The following is a 20,113-nucleotide window of genomic DNA, read 5'->3' as shown; positions in this document are numbered from 1 at the left end:
CCTTTGTAGCGCCGGCTACATTATACTCGTCTGCAATCCATAATTTTACACTCTGTAATATAATCCTTAGAAGCACCTAACTAACTCGGTGTTTGACTCGCTATATTCAGAGACTGTATACAACAGGCCTCATTGACACTTGGCTGTGAACCTAATAATCGCAGGAACTGTTTTTTTCTAACTTTGAAAACAAACTCATCTATGGCCATGAATAAATAAACAACATCTAAATGGATGTTGTTGAGAAGGGCAAAGAAGTATTTATTCCATTGCTCACTGGCAAAAAACGAGCCAAATGCAAGAATCAACTAAATGAATCTTGTGTGGAAATTAGGCCTGGTGTAGTTTTTTACTGGAGCAAGTAAAAGCAAAGAATTTTCCAATCATTCTACTTCTATTTCACATGTCCCTGATCTCCTGAGCTTGCCATTTGTGATTCAAGTGCACTTCTTTCAACGCATCCCTTCCTGCTGGCTTCCACACTGCAGAACATAGACATTACTATCTCCATCTTCAAAAATGTATTGCGTCATCCAGCAAACCTGTTCGCATGTCACTATTGGATGAAGTCCTTCAATCCTCATCATCATGCTGCCAGAGTAATCTTTTTAACTCTCTTGCTAATCTTCACATGTATGATGGGAACAAAATGAATCTCGTCACTTATTTCCACTTGGTCTCAGAAGCATCAGGTATTTGGCAGTTATTGCAAGCATATATGGTGTGGGATGCCTTTGAAAGCGTGATTCACATTTTGGTGACCGTTTCATTGGCTTCCTGGATTGACTGATTGAAAAATACAGCATGGAAACAGTCCCTTTGGCCCACTGACTCCACGTTGACCATTGATCACCTGTTCACTTTAGTTCTATGTTATCCCACTTTCATATCTACTCCCTGCACGCTAGGGGCAATTTACAAAGGTCAATTAACTAGCATATCTTTGGGGTATGGGAGGAAACTAGAGCAGTTGGAGGAAACACACGTGGTCACCTGGAGAATGTGCAAACTCCACACAGACAGCACCTAAGGATCGAACCCAGGTTTCTGGCACTGAGAGACCAACTCTGCAAGCTGTGCCAATTTGCTGCCCTAAACGAAATGACATTATGAAATTGATCACACTCTGTGCTATTGTTCATCTGCACTAATATTTCCTGAGGTGACAAGTAAACTAAAAATATTTTACTTTATGACACTCTAGCATTGAGTCCTGGGGTATTAAGCACAGCATGTGAACACAATTTATAGTTACTCGTTCCAAGTACTCAAATAGTTTTGGGGAATCTAGCTTTAAAGAGGTTAAAACAATTTTGCAGTGCATATTTTTCTAGATTACAAATTTTGTGCATGAATAAATAAGTAATGCACGAGATATTGTGTGATAATACTCCTTAATAATTTTCAAGTATATCTCAATAATTCTGACTAAAATTTGTTGCAGGACACAATTGTGAAGTCCACCTTTATAAGAGGATATTTAGTATCCCAGGGCAGGGTTCCATTACTGTGCTTTAATGACATCATCACTACTGCAACAGGCACCTGTTGGTTGGAGACAGTTACCTGGATTATGTTGCAGAGCTTTTACCAATCTCGGCTGGTTAGCCACCAGAACACAGGTACGTTTGGACAGTACTGAGACTTGAGACTATCTGTTCGGATATCTTTCCGTCAAAACAAACGGTATATAGTCAGTGGTCTGTAGCTTTATTGGATACGCTATTTTGTGAAACCAATATTACAAACAATGCATTATCATCACTTTTAAAACATCAGGAATACATTGGCTGAAGAGGTGATTAAGGCAGATAATATCATAACACAGAGTTCTACACAGAGCATAGAGGTCTACAGAACATGAATGCTCGATAGTTGACACTTATTCAGTTTAGTTTATTGTTACATGTACCGAGGTACAGTGAAAATCTTTTTGTTGCCTGCTAACCAGTCAGTAGAAAGAGAATACATGATTACAATCGATCCATTTACAGTGTATAGATACATGATAAGAGAATAACATTTAGTGCAAGGTAAAGCCAGCAAAGTCCGATCAAGGATAGTCTGAGGGTCATCAAAAAGGTAGATAGCAGTTTAGCACTGCTCTCTGGTTGTGGTAGGATGATTCAGTTGCCTGATAACAACTGGGAAGAAACTGTCCCTGAATCTGGTGGTGTGCATTTTCACAATTCTATACCTTTTGCCTGATGGGAGAGGGGAGAAGAGGGAGCGGCCAGGGTGCGACTCATCCTTGATTATGCTGCTGACCTTGCCAAGGCAGTGTGATGTTTAAATGGAGTCAATAGAAGGGAGGTTGATTTGTGTGATGGTCTGTGCTGCATCACAATTTGCTGCAATTTCTTGGGTTTTGGATGGAGCTGTTCCCAAACCAAGCTCTGATGCATCCTGATAAAATGATAAAATGCTTTCTATGGTGCACCTGTTGGTGAGAGTTATTGGGGACATTCCGAACTCCCGAAGCCTTCTAAGGAAATAGAGACGTTGGTTTGCTTTCTTGGTCGTTGCTTTGATTGGTCCAGCAGAATTTATTTGTGATGTTGACTGCTTGGAATTTGGTTTTCAACCATCTCTATGTGGGCACCATCAATGCAAACTGGGATTTGTGTATTGCTTCCTGAAGTCGATCACCCTGTCTTGCTGACATTGAGAGAAAGGTTGTTGTCTCGACACTTATCTGAGGTGATGCAAGATCTAGTCACATCCTAACACCGCTCAACATTTCATTTCAATGCATTGCACCATTGACCTGCTATGTTCTTGATTGATTACAAGGATTTTATTTCAAGTTAAAGTTCTAATGGGTAATTTGTTACAGTTATTGCTGGGCTGCTCTGCATTCATAGCATATCTCTTTATAAAATGTACTTTAATTTGCATCAAAAGTCCAGAAAGTAAAACATTGCCAGCTAAAATGCAGTTGATGGTTTAATTAGTTTACTTGGTCTAGGGAATGGACTAAGAACCGGACTATTTAGTCTTTCAAAGGAGACAAAAAACATGCCAGTACTGGGATTTGGATTAGATAATAGATAATCAGATTGAAGAATCATAGTGCAATAATTTCAGAAAATATATTGGGATTCTATCAATCAGGAAACTCCAAGACTCTCAACCTTTGGATGAATGTAGTGATTCAGTGATGTTTTTTGCAGTATACTACACTTAGTCAATGGAGAGAATTTAAGTCATGATTATTTGTGCATTTATATATGGTGCTGCAGTCAGTAAATCACCTTGGCCTGTATTTGTACTGATTTACAGTGTGGCACATTGCATGAATTGATCATTTTTTATATGGACAATAATACATAAAGAGTGAAGCAAATGTAATGTTATTAAGTACATTATTGTAATCAGTAAGTGGTTACCATCGTGAAGAAGTGGTGTGAACAGGATGTAGAAGTGCTATTGACATTGAAAAGATATCATTCTGCTTCTTGATTAGGTGTCATGAAACGGATGGAATGGCTACTTGAGCTCATGGGACATATTCGAAATGTTGCTTATGGGTCGACTCCTATGCAGAAGCCAGATTCAGAAGAGGTATGCTTATCTGGGGGTTTTCTTTTGAGGCAGAGTATATTTCAAACTTAAATGTAATTATTTGAAATTTACCAATCATTCTCTATTTTATCAAGCTAATGGTATCCCAAAGAAACTGGTAAGATTGTGCCAGAGTGGATCCACAAATGATGGGCCAGGAGCTACACATTTAAATACACATCCTTATATCTCAGCAGGGTTGCTGTTGTATGAATGTCAACGAGAACATTTTGCAGTTCACTTAAACTATAATTTGTAGCATGGCATGTTGTTTCTGCAAAATACTTGAAAATACCTATTTACACGATCTAGTAAATGGATGTCTTCAATGCACTAATGTATGATTAATGTAGTCTTGATGTTCTTTTTAAATATAATTAATCCTTTGAAAAAGCACTGCGCAGTCTCGCAACAAGTTTCAGCAGAGTGATTGTCTGTTTAAGTTTAATGGCATTTTATCCTTCGGTGGAGCTGTAGAAGTTGATGAAATGAAAGAAAAGCCATACACTTATTTATTACAGTTTAATTATACCTGACAAGGCTCACAAAAGTGATGAATAAAATAGCGTTTATTGAAGTTTTCTTTTTAAAATGTCTGAACAAGCTGCAATGTTGTGAAGAATTAGTTCTAGCTTGTTGGAATTATTCACAATGCCCAATAGATTCACCAGGTTTCTGCTGTATTTTTGTCAAGGCCACGGACTTTGTGCTGCAGATATTTGCTGCTGCTGTTGCTGCATGGTGTGATCACACCACACCACTGATGCTCGGTGTTACTGCCAACTGGCAACCCTGGATTGAAAGGAAACATTTTACCGACAAGATGCAATCTCCCATCGGAGCAAGTTCCCTGGATTCCTTGGCTGTCCATCAGTGTCTTCAAATTCTACCACAAAGCATTCTGCTACTTCTGGCTAAAGAACCATGGAAAGACCAAACACAAAAAGTGAGTTAATGATTTAACTATATATTCATCATTGACCGCTTTAATCTGTGACTCAGGATTAGAATCTGATATAAATGTTGACTGGGCAATAAATAATAAGTTGAATTGTTGAATCCAAGGATTAACTTAAATACACATGAACAGTTATGTTGGTGACTACTAAATACAAATCTATTCAAAACATCAGCCAAAGTAGGATGAAAAGAAGCACCTGCAATGTTGTAAAAGGCATTAAGGGACAGGAGGGGGGCTGGTTCATTGGTAAGGAAAACATGGGAGCACAGCACCACATGGCCTGGGCATATACCTGGACATACAGTGCCCTCCATAATGTTTGGGACAAAGACACATCATTTATTTATTTTCCTCTGTACACCACAATTTGAGATTTGTAATAGAAAAAAATCACATGGTTAAAGTGCACGTTGTCAGATTTTAATAAAGGGTATTTTTATACATTTTGGTTTCACCATGTAGAAATTACAGCAGTTTTTATACATATTCTGACAATGTGCACTTTAACCACATGTGATTTTTTTCTATTACAAATCTCAAATTGGATTACAGAGGCAAATAAATCAATGATGTGTCTTTGTCCCAAACATTATGGAGGACATTGTATATACAAGTGTGATAGCCATTTACAAGAACTACTTGTTTGATGCAAACCCTATAAACTAACATGGATGATATAACATTGCATTCCATTATCGCTTTGATTAGCTAATAACACATTTGGTGTACCATTTTGATCCTTGAATCCTTGATTAATCTTCCAAGAAAACAATTTTCTATTGGTGCTCTTATCTTATTCTTGGAAATAATCAATTGACAGCATATAATTTTTTTTTAGCCTTTATAATAAAACTAGACCAAGTGCAGACCCGTTGGGTCTGCTCCCCCCAATGCAAGATTCCACTACTCACCCATTCACCCAACGCAAGTCGTTCCCCCAACGCAATATTGCACCTATAGCCCCCAACTGCAGCCCCATCCCAAGCCCCAGGCTCGGTCCTCACTCCAGCTCCAGCACCACCCTCCCTACTGGGCGTCGGGCGCCGGCAGCCGTCACTATGCGAGCGCTGGAGTGCCCCTCCCTCCCGGAGTGTCCAGTCCTGCCATAGCGAGTGAATTGTCACGTCACTCGGGTTTTTTTCCAAAACAGGTGAGTTTTCGTGCTGTTTTTAAAACTTTTAATTATTAAAAAGTTCTGAAATATAGGTGGGAATGTGAGGGGAAGATGTTTATCGCCTCAACGGGAGAAATGTGAGTAGACTGTGTGAAAATGGGAAGGCTGTGGCCTAGTGTTTGGAAGAAGATAGGAAAGCAGATTGACACATCGTTGGCACAAACACAAACAATAGGAAGAGTTTTAATATTATAGAGATGATGTTTTATGCAACTGCACTAAAATATTTTAAGAAACACAAATTGAGGAGATTGCTGTTTTAAAAATGATAATTGATCATAGGCTGAATTGATTTTTATTCTTCTGTTTTTAATTTCAGTTTGTTGATTGGTTCTTTGCCTTAGTAGAAAGTCCACTTGGATCATTACCAGCGAACACATTGAATTTGATCAAAGGTAATATTAGCGACAAGCCCTTCGACCAGCAGAGTTCGCACTGATCATCCGTTCACACTAGTTCAAAGTTATCTCACTTTCTCATCCACTCCCTACACGTCGGGGGCAATTTAGAGAGGCGAATTAACCTACAGATCTGTACCTGTACATCTTGGAATGTGGGAGGAATCTGGAGCACCCGGGGGAAACACCCACATTCACCCTTGTTTCCTATTACTACACTTGAAGCAACATTTTATCCCTTACTAGACGGCTGGTGGGCACGTTGGGTCCCTGTCACAAGGACGTCCCGTTCCCCCAACACAATATTTTACCAAACTGTGCATGCGCATCTGCTGCATTCAAAGTTGTGCCGTTGACAGCAGAAATTAAGTTAAAGTTAATAAAGTGAAGAGAGGACCCGTGGAGGCATTTGTAAAATGGAAGGAAACTTACCCGTGGAGCCGTTGTGTCCCCGTGGTGAGGCCAGGCAAGTACAGGCGAAAGGGAAAAAAATGGCAATCTGAAAATCGACCAACAGGCGCAGGTCACAGCTGTTTTAATGCTGTGACATTGTGAAGCCAGAGATCCCCATTGTGACGCGCACGGCAACCCTCCTCCAACTGCATGCGCGAGTGGGGGCACTGTTTTAAGTTAATTTAAGTTTTAAATGTCAATAACTTGTAAAATATAGCATCACTCTGAACAAAACTTGGTTGATGCACATCCCACTACAATGGTGCATAAGGTGGGCCAAAAATGGTAGCGCTATTGTGTACCGTTTTGGAACACACACACATACAAACAAACAAACAAACAAACAAGCAAGATGAGAGTTTTATTAATATAAAATAATAATATATAGATTATCTCAACTAATGTTGAACTAAATATATTTTCTTTAAAATTGCCGTCATGTTGGACAGTAAATCATCATAATTGAAATATGTCACACTTCATAGATTCTCCAATTCTGTAATGCATCAAGAGGAACTTGGGCTGATTGCTTCTTAGTGAAAGGAATCGGTCCTTTTCAATTCAAGATTGGGCTTGATGATTTTATCTTATATAATATCCTGTCTAGGGTTTTGTTAGTAGACTGTTGCGGGAATGCCTCTGCTGGAGTGGGGCCTGTAACTGCCTTCCATTATGACCATTTCCACTCTAGTGGGACTCTGTTTGGACTCTGTCTTGCTGTGTGTCAGAAAGACACACAGCAAGAGCCATCTGAGGCAGGAGAACAGAACAACAGAAACACAGGAAATTCTGTATTTTTTCTGTAAACTAACTGTTAGGAAAGCAGAAGTGTGAAGTATTTTTATAGTATTTTTATAGTATATCTTTTTCCATAATTTTGGACAAAAAGAGAATAAATATAAAAGGCCGGTCACTGCTTGGCTTTTTGTAGAAAGCGTAGTCAATGTACAAAACTCCAGTGATGAGATTCTATCTTAGATATGGAGATTATATATATTGATATCGTGTGACATTTTTGATGTGTACAGTACAAAGAATTAAGGGAACAATTTCAATGTACAACCAGAATATGGCTTTTCTAATTTCTTGGCTTTTCTCATCTCTTTGCAGCTTGCTTCCAAGCATTCAAATGTTCTCAGCCCAACATTACTACTTTGTCTTTACCTTCCTCCATCTTGAATATTCATGGCATGAATTCCCCTTGGATAACCTGTTGAGCCACCCCAGCATTACTGGCTTGCTATGAGCATAAAGTTTAGGTGCTTCTACTCTCAAAAGGTGTTTTTGTCTCTCGCTTCCAGCTTTCCCAGCATTCTTTCTCGCACATGCACAATCTTCTTTAACTCTAGCATCAACCACCATGCTCATTTCTGCAATTCACTTCAAAGTCTGGTCACTCAAAAAGTATTGTCTTTATGTTTCGCTGCTTTTGCTGGGTGTCTGATTTCACTTGAAACTTTGCTCACGGGTATAAAACCTTGCCCTTCACCTAAGAACTTCTTCCTACCTACATATCTCTTTCCCCCGTGCAACCCACTACACAGATCACACCTTGTTTGACTCCCCCCGTTAATGGGTTGGACAGGCTAGATGCAGGAAGATTGTTCCCGATGTTGGGGAAGTCCAGAGCAAGGGGTCACAGTTTAAGGGTAAAGGGGAAATCTTTTAGGACTGAGATGACAAAAACATTTTTTACACAGAGAGTGGTGAATTTCTGGAATTCTCTGCCACAGAATGTAGTTGAGGCCAGTTCATTGGCTATATTTAAGAGGGAGTTAGATGTGGCCCTTGTGGCTAAAGGGATCAGGGGGTATGGAGAGAAAGCAGGTACAGGATACCGAGTTGGATAATCAGCCATGATCATATTGAATGGTGGTGCAGGCTCGAAGGGCCGAATGGCCTACTCCTGCACCTATTTTCTATGTTCCTATGTTATATTTTTCTATAGGGTAGCTTAATATTTCTATAAAATCCAGTCTGCAGTGTTTCTCTGTGAGCCATCTTCCCAGCCTTTGCACTGATCAACTTATTCTCCACAATGAAGCTTCGCTGCTTTTGCTCTCTCTCTCATCTGGTCAATTCCACCTATATCTTCATCTCTCTCCACATGCAAGATCTCCAACAGGTGCATCTATACTATATTAAAACCCTCATCTTGTCCTCTTCCGGTTTGCGTTGTTTTTAAATCTGCGCAAAAACAGTACCCTATATCGCTAGGATTTGTTTACCACCTTACTCACCTTTCCCCTCTGCTCCAAGCGCACCAAGTTTTGTTCTGATCGGTGAAATATTATAAATGTTATGAAGGTTTAAAAATTGTTAGATCAGCAGATTGGTCTTCTCGCCTGTCAATCGCCAGGAAGGTAACGCCCCTTCCGGCATCCACTGTCAATCACCAGGGCGGGGAGAATAATGCCCCGGAGACCGGGTGTGAGTCCAGAAGTCAGGCGTGAGTCAGTCAGCGAGAGTCGAGTCCAGAAGCCGTGAGTGAGTGAACTGTGAGTCCAGAAGCCGTGAGTGAGTGAACTGTGAGTCCAGAAGCTGTTGGTCAATGAACTGTGAGTCCAGAAGCTGTGAGTCAGTGAACTGAGTCCAGAAACTGTGTGTCCAGAAGCTGTGAGTCAGTGAACTGTGAGTCAAGAAGCTGTGAGTCAGTGAACTGTGTGTCCAGAAGCCATGAGCCAGTGAACTGTGAGTCCAGAAGCCGTGAGTGAGTGAACTGTGAGTCCAGAAGCCGTGAGTCGGTGAACTGTGAGTCCAGAAGCTGTGACTGAGTGAACAGTGGGCCCACAAGCCGTGACTGAGTGAACAGTGCGCCCACAAGCTGTGACTGAGTGAACTGTGAGCCCACAAGCCGTGAGTGAGTGAACTGTGGGCCCAGAAGCCATGCGTGAGTGAGTAAACTGTGGGCCCACAAGCCACGAGTCAGTGAACTGTGAGTCTAGAAGCCGTGAGTCACTGAACTGTGTATCCAGAAGCCGTGAGTCAGTGAACTGTGAGTCCAGAAGCCATCCGGAGCGCAGAGCCTGCCCCATTGCAGCAAGCTCGAGATCATGGGGAAGTGAGGTGTGAGAGTGGGGGGGATTGAGGGAGCCGGGCGCTGGCGAGGCTCACCACCCCCGCCCACACACCCCCATCCCCCTCCCCTGGCACGGCCCCACCCAGCGGCAGGCCACGGCAACGCTCCCACCCCCACCGGCCCCAGCCTGAAACCTTCCCCCTCCCCCGGCTACAGAACGCTCCAGCCAGCCCCCACCTGAAGCCTCCCCGTCCCCTGCTGCAGGACTAGCCCAAGAATCTATTTGGCCCACAATGTCCATACTAGCCCTCTGGAAACCTGTCCCTTTGGCCCACAAGCCCTCCAGAAAGCCCCCCTGCCCCCCCCCCCCAAAGTTCTCACTTAGTCTAATGGTTCCCTAAGAGTGGCGAGTTAAGTAGACATTGTGGTGAAGAAGATATTTGGCACCCTTGCCTTTGTTGGAAAGGGTATGGAGTATAAAAGTTGGCACATCATGATGCAGCTGCACAAGTCATTGGTGAAACCACGCTTGGAGTATTATGTGCAGTTCTGGTCGCCCAGCTATATGTCAATTAGATGGAAAGAGTGCAAAGAAGACTAATCAGTTTCCTTGGGTTGCAGACTTGAGGTATGGAGAGAGATTGGATAGTTGATACTATTTGGCGAGTAGGAGGCTGAGGGATGACCTTGTTGAGGCACAAGATTATGAGGGGCATGGGTAAAGTAAACACTCTGACTTTTTTCAGGGTAGAGGATTCCAAAACAAAAGGATATAGACTTAAGAGATGGAGAGATTTAAGAGGGACCTCGGGCATCTTTTTCACGCAGAAGGTGATCCATATCTGGAATGAGCGGCCAGAGGGAACTCTCGAAACAGATAAAATTATGAAGGACATTTGGACAAATGTGGATAGGAATGGTTTTTGAGATCTGTGGGCCAAGTGCAGGCAAATGGGACTAGTTCAATATGCCAACTTGGTCAGTGTGGGCAATGTGGACCAAAGTGCCTGTTTCCGTGCAGCACGGATCTATGACTCTCTACAAGGGAGTTATGGAGTATGAAGAGTGAGCGATCAAGTGATGGTGAAGACAGTTTGGGATCAGCCCTGATCGCAACGAATGTTAATGCGGGCTCGTGACCGACTAGCATTTTCCTGCTGTTTCTTATGCTGACCAGTAAATTTAACTTTGTTTCACTTTTTCACTTTCTGCAGATATGGCCTGAACTGCTAAGTATTTCCTCCATTCTATTTTATAACAACTGAAGTGCTTTGAATCACATGGTTCCATCATTTCTTTGCTTTACTTTTTGCTCTCCTCTATTTCATTCATCTTCTCTTTACATCTCCTCCAGATGTTATCATGATTAAAAAGCCTTCATCACGTTTCCCCACCCAGAACACCTTTTGTTTCATTCAGCCCCTCCTGGTTAAGAACTATCACATGCATTCACATTCCCTATTCCTTGCCACTCTTCTCCCTCCCATACTGGTCTAACGGAAATCACTTTGCCAAATTTACAGTGAAACTCTTATTTAGAAAATCATAACTAGATAGCCCATTGTGCTAGACCTCCTCAAGCAGGTCCAATACTGCCTTGGGAGATGATTTTTCGCACGCTTGTGGCTTTTACCTTCAACGCACTCTTAACAAATGTTCACTTCTTTTCACAGCGACACTACTGGGTCTGCGGTTTTTGCCAGAGTTCAGGAAGAAGGCAGTTTGGACTCGCACATACGGCTGGTAACTGCCATTTGTTCACAATCTCCTGTTTGAAACTAATCAGATGAACTGGCTTTGCCAGCAAGCTCTGTGGGTGCAAATTAAAAGAAGTATTCACATGGCACAGAGCTAGTCAAAGAGCCATAGACTTCAAGCTGCTGATACGGAAATTGCTCCGGAGGTTGCATCTATCACATGCAAGTTGGTCATTACATATGAAGAGATATTTAAACAGTTAACATGACTTTAAAATAGAAATGTTCTTGAAGCGCTTACCAGTGTGTCGGGAATGCATTTGAAAACTGACATATTTACCTTGTGGTTTGAAGTTCTGTTTCTTAAGAATCCTTATTGTCGTTTAAGTTATTGACATGTGGCTCCAGGAAGAGCTGTTTTTGTTAATTTACACCATCATCTTATGTACTAAGAAAATGTGCTGCTGTAAGTCAAACTAATATAATAAAATTCATGTCCAGAAATTACAAGCTTGAAGGTTTTGTGTCATCCGTGTTGATTCAATATAACTGAAAAAACTGTTGCAATCTGGAGGGTTTTCCACACTATTCTGTTTTAGGTTCTGTGTTTCAAGTTCTGTGGATTGTGTGCTTGACAGATAAATGTTACAACAATAAACTGCATTTATGTATAGCTTGAACACAGGAAAATATCTCATGGCACTTTGTAGGAGTATGATAAATAAAATGTAATGCTTAATCCCAGATTAAGGAAAATCAAAGTAAGATTTTAATGAGTAACAAGAGGTAGAGAAGTGAAGGTTTAAAGAGTGTTGTAGAAATTAGGACCTCAGCCGCCTAAATTATGGCTGTTGATAATAGAGCAATTCAAATCATGAATGTGCTAAAAACCACATTTACGACAGTGCAGATTTGTATGATGGTACCTGGATTGAAGAGATTATGGAAGAAGTAAGTAATGGAAGCATAATAATCTTTAAATTAACTGTTTCTTTTTTGAGAGCCCATGTAAGTCAGTGGCTGAAACATGATTGGGACTTGGTGTGACAGGAAACGGGCGAAAGGATTTTGGATCATATCTGTGGAAGACTGGAGGCTGATAAAGTGTCCATTGGAGCAGAAAGAGCAAAGGCATGGATTAAAAGTTAACAACAGCTTCTAGGCAGAGGACAAGACAGAGCTGAGTTGTGAAACTAACAGACTCAGATAGTGCAGACATGTGATCAGAATTTTATCTTGTGGTTCAATATGGTTCCAGGCTTGTGACGAGTCTGGCTCCACCTTCAGAGGTGGCTGAGAGAGGGAGGAAATTGATGGTTATGGGACAGAGTTTGTGGCAGGGACCCCCAGTGTTTATATGGAGGTAACTTGCTCGTCTGGTACTGTATTAAATATACTCCGTTTCCACTTCATCCTTTACAAAAGCAGTTCCCTTCCCCATTTCTGCCCCCGCCATCTGGCAAGATCACTTTTCAAGGAATCGTGTGCCACAGTTTGAATAAAGTTCAAAACCACATGTCTTCCCTCCAGACTGACTATACATTTTGAACTGTAGTCTGCTTATGCATGGCCAAAGACAAACTACAGCTGTGGGTCCAGCCAAATGAGCACCAGTAGTTTTTACAAAATAATTATCCCCCACTATGCAAGCATACTGTGCAGTTTAATGCTGTATATTTTACATTAGAGATCTTGGCATTGCCCTGTAAACATGTGAACATAAAAAATTAAACTCTTCATAACTGATCAACCATGATCATATTGAATGGCGGTGCAGGCTCGAAGGGCCGAATGGCCTACTCCTGCACCTATTTTCTATGTTTCTATTAACTGAGAGAAAATTTGTTTGTTAAATCCTCTTTTCAAACTTCATATTATATGAATCTCTATTTTTTGTTTTCCATTGGTAACATGTTAAAGCTATAACACATTGTCATGTATTCAAATTGATTTAAATATTTAAATTTCATTCATTTTTAAGAAATAACCATATTTCCACAGAACTAATTTACAAAGCATAATGTTGATTGAGGATTACACTGATGGCGACTCATTGTAAGGCCATAAAACGGGAGTCTACTCCGCCCTTCAATCATAGAAACATAGAAAATAGGTGCAGGAGTAGGCCATTCGGCCCTTCGAGCCTGTACCGCCATTCAATATGATCATGGCTGATCATCCAACTCAGTGTCCTGTACCTGCCTTCTCTCCATACCCCCTAATCCCTTTAGCCACAAGGGCCACATCCAACACCCTCTTAAATATAGCCAATGAACTGAGCTCAACTACAATCATGGCTGATTTATTTTTCCCTCTCAACCCCATTCTCCTGCTTCTCCCTGTAACCTTTGACACCCTTACTAATCAAGAACCTAGCAATATCCAATTTAAAAATAACCAATGCCTTGGCCTCCATAGCCATCTGTTAATATCCAGTTATCTCTTAAATATTCATGCTCTATTCTGGAAAATGTACTGAATAATTTATTAGATAAAGTATGCATAAACTCATAAATTCAATTATACAAACATTTTATTTACTGGCTTCTATTTTACCTGTATTAAAAAAAGTACAAAGCAGAAATATTGACGAAAGGAAAAACAGGAAATACCTGCTTACAATGAAAATTACTGTGAGTTGCAAATTTAACCTCTGAGATTATATTCCAGTCTGCAGTTGCAAACGAGAAAGAAATAAACCAGTTAATTAGTTATGCTAAGCAAAAAATGTGTTACTAATTTTATACCGTCCTAGTGATGTTGCATGATGGATATCAGGATATAATAGCGCAAAGTGCAGTTTCATGTGGTGTTAAGCATTGTATATCAAATGCTCAGAAGGAAGTTAGTAGGATCCTCAAAAGCATTTTTTTTAAAGGTTTTACCAGTTTAAACATTCAGGAAGTGGTGATGGTAGATAGAGTGTGTGGAAAGTTTTTCTCCCTTTCACTTCCTAACTAACTGTATTTCCAACTACTTGGAGTGAGCGTGTGTTTGTATCCACGCAGGCATGGAGACCTCTCTCCCGAGCTGCTCCATTGCTTCCTGCCATGAAGGAGCCAAACAATGCATGGGATCATGCCCAAGCAGAGAGTGAATGTGCAGCTACAACCTCATACTAGCTGTTGTGTGCACACACTGTAAGATCTGTTGGTTCTCTATTCCCAGCTGTTCCCTTTCACTTTTGATGTGAAAGTATAGACACTTCCTATACCCTCTCAATGAATCAATTTTGCGATTCGTGTTTTGTTGTTAAAGTGAATAATCTCACTGACCAATTCATTTGTCCCTGCTTGCTTCAAAACCCACCCCTTAACCCGAAACCCATCAAATTCACAACCAGCATTTATGAACTTTGAATCAATATGCAACGTATACAGGATCCACGCAAAGCGCCCTACCATTATTTATTTGTTTGTTTATTTAATTATTTCCATTCTACTGATATCCAGTTAAACTCTGACCAGGCCAACAAATATATCTGGAGAATTTATCATGAAATGTTTAGCAAAATAATGTCAAAAGTTGGTACCATTTGAATTTACCAACTAATTGGATAATACAAGTGAGTTTCAGATTGGTAGCAAAGTGAACATTTCTTACTGGTCACCTTGACATAGTTAAATTCAAATTTACAGCTGGTTGAGTTAAATATAAATTCAGATCTTGTTGAATAATAAACCAAAATTGCTTAAAAAAATTGCACTTCGGCACTCAAAAGGCACTTTATTGCAGTTTAGAACAGCACATTGCTTCGACCCATGTGTGTGAAAATTATTTTCAATTCTTTAGTCCGAGGGTGGTGAACCTGTGGAATTTTTTGCCACAGAAGGCTGTGGAGGCCAAGTCAATGGATATTTTTAAGGCATAGATAGATAGATTATTTATTAGTATGGATGTCAGGGGTTATAGGGTGAAGGCAGGAGATTGGGGTTAGGAGAGAGAGATTGGTCAACCATGAGTGAATGGCGGAGCAGACTTGATGGGTCAAATGGCCTAATTCTACTCCTATCGTTTATGACCTTATGACCAGATAACAATTTTGTCTGGTAATGAGAAATAACTAACTCTCACTGTATGTAGCCTTTACTGTTGCCTTTGTACAACAAGCACTTGCAGAGGTCATATTGAACAATCATAATTTAATTTCTCATGGAGAACTATGGAAACAGATTGCAGGTGTAGAGCTGAAATGTCTTAATATTATCACAAGAGGATCCGCTGGGGGCGACATGTTGGAGTAGTCGCAATTTTCCACGCTCCCGACCTGTTCACCTCCAACTTTTATTATAGCTCAGCCTAAGTTTTATAATTACCCATAAATATTTAAACACCATTGACAGCACCTCTCCACGCCGTAAAGATGCCAGGCAGAGGAAAGAAAGAGGAGCAAAAGATGGAAGACCCGACGACCAGCACCGGCATGGCCACGCTAGCAGCCATGTTAACAGAGCACAAGGTATCGCTACTGGCAGAATTCAACGCAGCATTCACCAAACTGGAAACGAATCTGGACAATATCCAGACCATAATTTTAGATCACCAACACCGTCTTTCGTCATTAGAGTCTTTTGCTGATACCACCAGCCAAGACATACGAGCTATAGCGACAATGCTAACTACGGTGACCGAAGAGAACGCCAAGCTAAAGTCTAAGCTTATCGGCCTGGAAGGCAGGAGTCGCCGAAATAACATAAGGATAGTCGGTCTCCCCGAGAACATCGAAGGCCCCCAAACAACAGCTTTTTTCTCTCAACTCCTGCTCGAGACTCTTGGCGAACACACACTGGAATCACCCCCGGAGCTAGACCGAGCCCACCGTACGCTAACAGCCAAGCCCTGGTGAGAAACCCAGAGCAGTTGTGATCTGCTTCCATAGATACCAGACCCGCGAGTTGGTGGTGCGTGAGGCTCGGAGGCAGAGGGGTAAGCTGAAGTACAAGGATATCCCGATCCACATTTTCGAAGACTACTGTCCCGAGATAGTTGAACAACGCTCCGCATACCGAGACGTTATGAAGGAGCTGTACAACCTGGGTCTCAAACCCTCCCTTCATTATCCAGCCAAGCTGTTCATCATGGCCGGGGAAGGAAAGAGGCGACGACTAACATCTCCTGAGGACGCTCAGGATTTCATCTCATCTTATCGTCGACGCAGACCGGGACCCACAGACGACTGACTTCGCTCGGTACGTCTATATCCGAGTGGCACAGGGGTCCGGTTAATCTACGGTTACACTATGGACTAACTTTAGCTTGACTGCTCTTAGCAACTAGCCATTGCTAGCGCTCGGCCTTGCTGATTATACTAGACCCCTGTCTTGAAATGTATGAGGCTGGTAAGAATTCACCACGATTCGTGACTATCTTATACCAACTTTTCCTTATAATGTTTATGTGTAATCATACTTGAAAGGTTCTTCACCTGCACATGCTATAAAATTGGGCTTAAGGGACCCACTTTGTGGTTCGTGATCTGGTCTCTGCCTTCTTGTTTTTAGCAGCTGGCTGCTAACGCTGCCAGCATTCGGCTAGTTTGTTTACACTAGTCTTCCTAGCGGACTGTCTGGGGCTGATAAGAGCTCATTACAGCCAAGGCTGTGTTATACCAATCTGCTCCTACAGCGTTTTTGTTTAACAATACTTAATTGATGTTCTTTTGCCCTGCGCTTTAATCCAAGAGCCCAGTTTGCAACTCGCTAACTTCTCTAACGCTAACTCTTTCTTTATACCTTGTCGATTTTAAGATATACTATGTAATACCAAAGGAAGCTATTCTTGCTCCACATATACGTTGGCTTGCTTATTCAGTATCACCATTTTGTTAATTTGCTTTGTCTTATTATTACTATCATCATTACAACCATTACCATTAGTGTTAGCAATGACATTGGCAGTGCAACTATTATGGCAATTATTTCAACTTTGTATTTATTTATTTATGTTTATTTTACTTTATTACTACTTTCTATTTTTCAAATTATTATTATCATTGTTATTATTATTATTACTACACTCATTTCATTTTATGTTACTTTACTGACATTGAGCGATTTTGTTGCTTTGGGAGGTGGAAATATTGGGAGTTAAGATCGGATATCTCCATGCGGATGCGAGGACAACGCACCTTGGTGCAATGGACACTCAAGGTTCAGTTGGGACATGGGGGATCTCAGGTCCGGGGACTCAGGTTTGAAAGATGGTTAAGTGATATGTGTCCCACTTGTTTGTGTGTGTGCACGTGTGTATGTATCTTTTTTTTTTTTAATCACTCCTTCCCCCCCCCCCCCCCCCCCCCCCCCCCCACACATCCCCACTCCCGGCAGCTGGTTTCGATGCGCTCTTCCGTTTCGACTTGCAGTACTACAGCGCTCTGCCTACTCGCTTGGATATAGCTAAGTATGGCCAACACAAACGACACTCTTAGATTTGTCTCGTGGAACGTGAGGGGGGTGGGAAGTCCTACCAAGACTGACAGGATCTTGGCCCACTTGCAACAGCTCAAAGGCGATATATTTTTTATTCAAGAGACCCACCTTCGTAACAGAGAGATAACACGGCTTAAGAGAGGCTGGATTAGCCACTTATTTCACTCGAAATTTAATGATAGGGCTAGGGGTACTGCTATCCTGATTCGTAAGAACGTTATGTTCGAACCACAGAAAACTGTGGAGGATCCTGCTGGCCGCTTTGTCATGGTGTCTGGCAAACTGCAAGACACACCTGTCATATTGGCCAGCATTTACGGTCCCAACTGGGATGACAGCTCATTTATAACCAAATTTTTTACATCTCTCCCAAATATTGAAAATCACCACGTCATTGTGGGTGGAGATTTTAATCTGGTCCAAGACCCTATACAGGACAGATCTTCGAACAAAGCCTCTACTTTAACTAAATCAGGTAAGACTCTGCATGCTTTCGCCAAACAACTTGGGCTCACAGACCCATGGAGATTTACATTCCCCACGACTAAATTATTTTCATTTTTTTCCCATGTGCACCGTACCTATACCCGTATAGACGTCTTTCTCTTAGATAACAGACTGCTCTCCAAAATCAAATCCAGCGAGTATCATAGCATCGTAATATCAGATCACGCTGCAACCTCCCTCGATCTCCACTTTCGTAAACGAACTAACCCCTTTAAACAGTGGAGGTTCAACTCCTCATTATTAGCAGAGGCTCACTACATGCAATTCTTGCACTCCCAAATCACCTTATATTTTGAGCTGAATGACTCGCCAGACATAGAAAGAGGTATACTCTGGGAAGCTTCAAAAGCCTATATTAGGGGCCAACTTATCTCTTTTGTTTCCAACCTGAAAAGAACCGAGACGTCCCAAACGGCAGACCTGTTACAAAAAATAAAGGACATTGATGACAAATATGCATCTGACCCAGACCTTAACCTTCATAGAGAACGCCTTAGGTTACAAACAGACTTTGACCTCACGTCTACTAATAAAGCTAAGCTACGACTGCTTAAATCTAGGCAACACTTTTTTGAATCTGGGGATAAAGCTGGGAAGCTTTTGGCCCATCAGGCCAGAACCGAGGCGACTTCACGGCTAATTCCAGCCATTAGATCCAGCTTAGGGGAGATTCATACTGATCCTCTTAGAATTAATGAAGCATTTGCTAAATTCTACGCTGAACTATACGTTTCCGATTGTCCTCCCACTGCAGGTGACATGCTCAGTAGTATGACGTTTCCCCGAATTGACGATGAAGCCACGAGAGACTTGGGTGGTCCCATAACTGTTGCTGAGGTCCAAGCAGCCATCACAGCGTTGCAAAGCGGAAAGTCACCCGGCCCTGACGGCTTCACTGTAGAATATTACAAAGCTTTCTCTGCTCTCCTCGCACCAGTCCTGAGAGATATGTACAATGAGGCGTGTTTACATCGTCGCCTACCGCCCACCTTGTCGTGGGCTACTATCTCCCTAATTCTTAAAAAGGAGAAAGATCCCCTGCTTTGTAGTAGCTATAGACCAATTTCACTCCTGAATGTGGACCTCAAAATCCTCTCTAAAGCCCTTGTGCTCCGTCTTCAACGAGTGATGCCCTCTATTATCTCGTTAGACCAAACAGGGTTCATACCAGGCCGACAGTCTTCCCACAATACTAGGCGTCTCCTTAACATCATCCATTCACCGAGTAGTGAGACCCCGGAGATAGTGGTCTCCCTCGACGCCGAAAAAGCTTTCGACAGGGTCGAGTGGAGGTACCTATATGAGGCGATGGACAGGTTTGGCCTCTGTAACAGTTTTATTCTTTGGGTCAGTCTATTATACTCGTCCCCGGTGGCCTCAGTACAAACAAACGGCACACTGTCGCCCCACTTCCCCCTTCAGAGAGGTACCAGACAGGGTTGCCCGTTATCACCACTTCTGTTTGCTGTCGCGATAGAACCCTTGGCGGTCTGGTTACGCTCAGAGAAGGGCTTTAAAGGTATTACACGGTTCGACACAACTCATAAAGTCTCATTGTATGCGGATGACCTGCTCCTGTACATCTCGAACCCAGTCAGCTCTCTCCCTGTGATTACGAATATTTTAGAACGGTTTGGCGCGTATTCTGGTTATAAACTTAACTACCAAAAGAGTGAGCTATTACCGATTAACTCATTGACTAACCAGCTCCCTCGCTCTTTAACCTCATTCAAATGGGCAGAGGACGGGTTTCGCTACCTCGGCATCTTTCACAACACCCTTATCTGATATGTTCCGCACAAACTTTCTGCCTCTGGTTGAGAAAGCTGAAAGAGATTTTGACCGCTGGTCAGTTTTACCGCTATCCCTCGTGGGCCGGATAAATCTGGTCAAGATGGTCGTCCTACCCAAA

The 20,113-nt window shown here is 41.9% G+C and overlaps 1 protein-coding gene across 3 annotated transcripts in view; it reads left to right on the top strand.

Annotated features, from left to right (window-relative positions):
• focad (focadhesin) overlaps positions 1–11,773 on the top strand; it is a 233,122-nt gene extending 221,349 nt beyond the window's left edge. For all 3 annotated transcript variants that reach the window (XM_033017834.1, XM_033017835.1, XM_033017836.1), the window contains 5 exons: positions 1,445–1,622; positions 3,467–3,564; positions 4,259–4,510; positions 6,019–6,094; positions 11,243–11,773. In XM_033017834.1, coding sequence (XP_032873725.1) covers positions 1,445–1,622; positions 3,467–3,564; positions 4,259–4,510; positions 6,019–6,094; positions 11,243–11,316 — 678 coding nt within the window. In that variant the 3' untranslated portion in view covers positions 11,317–11,773. The remainder of the gene's footprint in view (positions 1–1,444; positions 1,623–3,466; positions 3,565–4,258; positions 4,511–6,018; positions 6,095–11,242) is intronic.
• Positions 11,774–20,113: the final 8,340 nt, after the last annotated feature.

The sequence above is a fragment of the Amblyraja radiata genome, chromosome 3 (genome assembly GCF_010909765.2).
Source record: "Amblyraja radiata isolate CabotCenter1 chromosome 3, sAmbRad1.1.pri, whole genome shotgun sequence".
Taxonomy (NCBI): domain Eukaryota; kingdom Metazoa; phylum Chordata; class Chondrichthyes; order Rajiformes; family Rajidae; genus Amblyraja; species Amblyraja radiata.
Note: the sequence above shows the minus strand (reverse complement) of the source record. Positions and strands in the feature narration are given on the sequence as shown.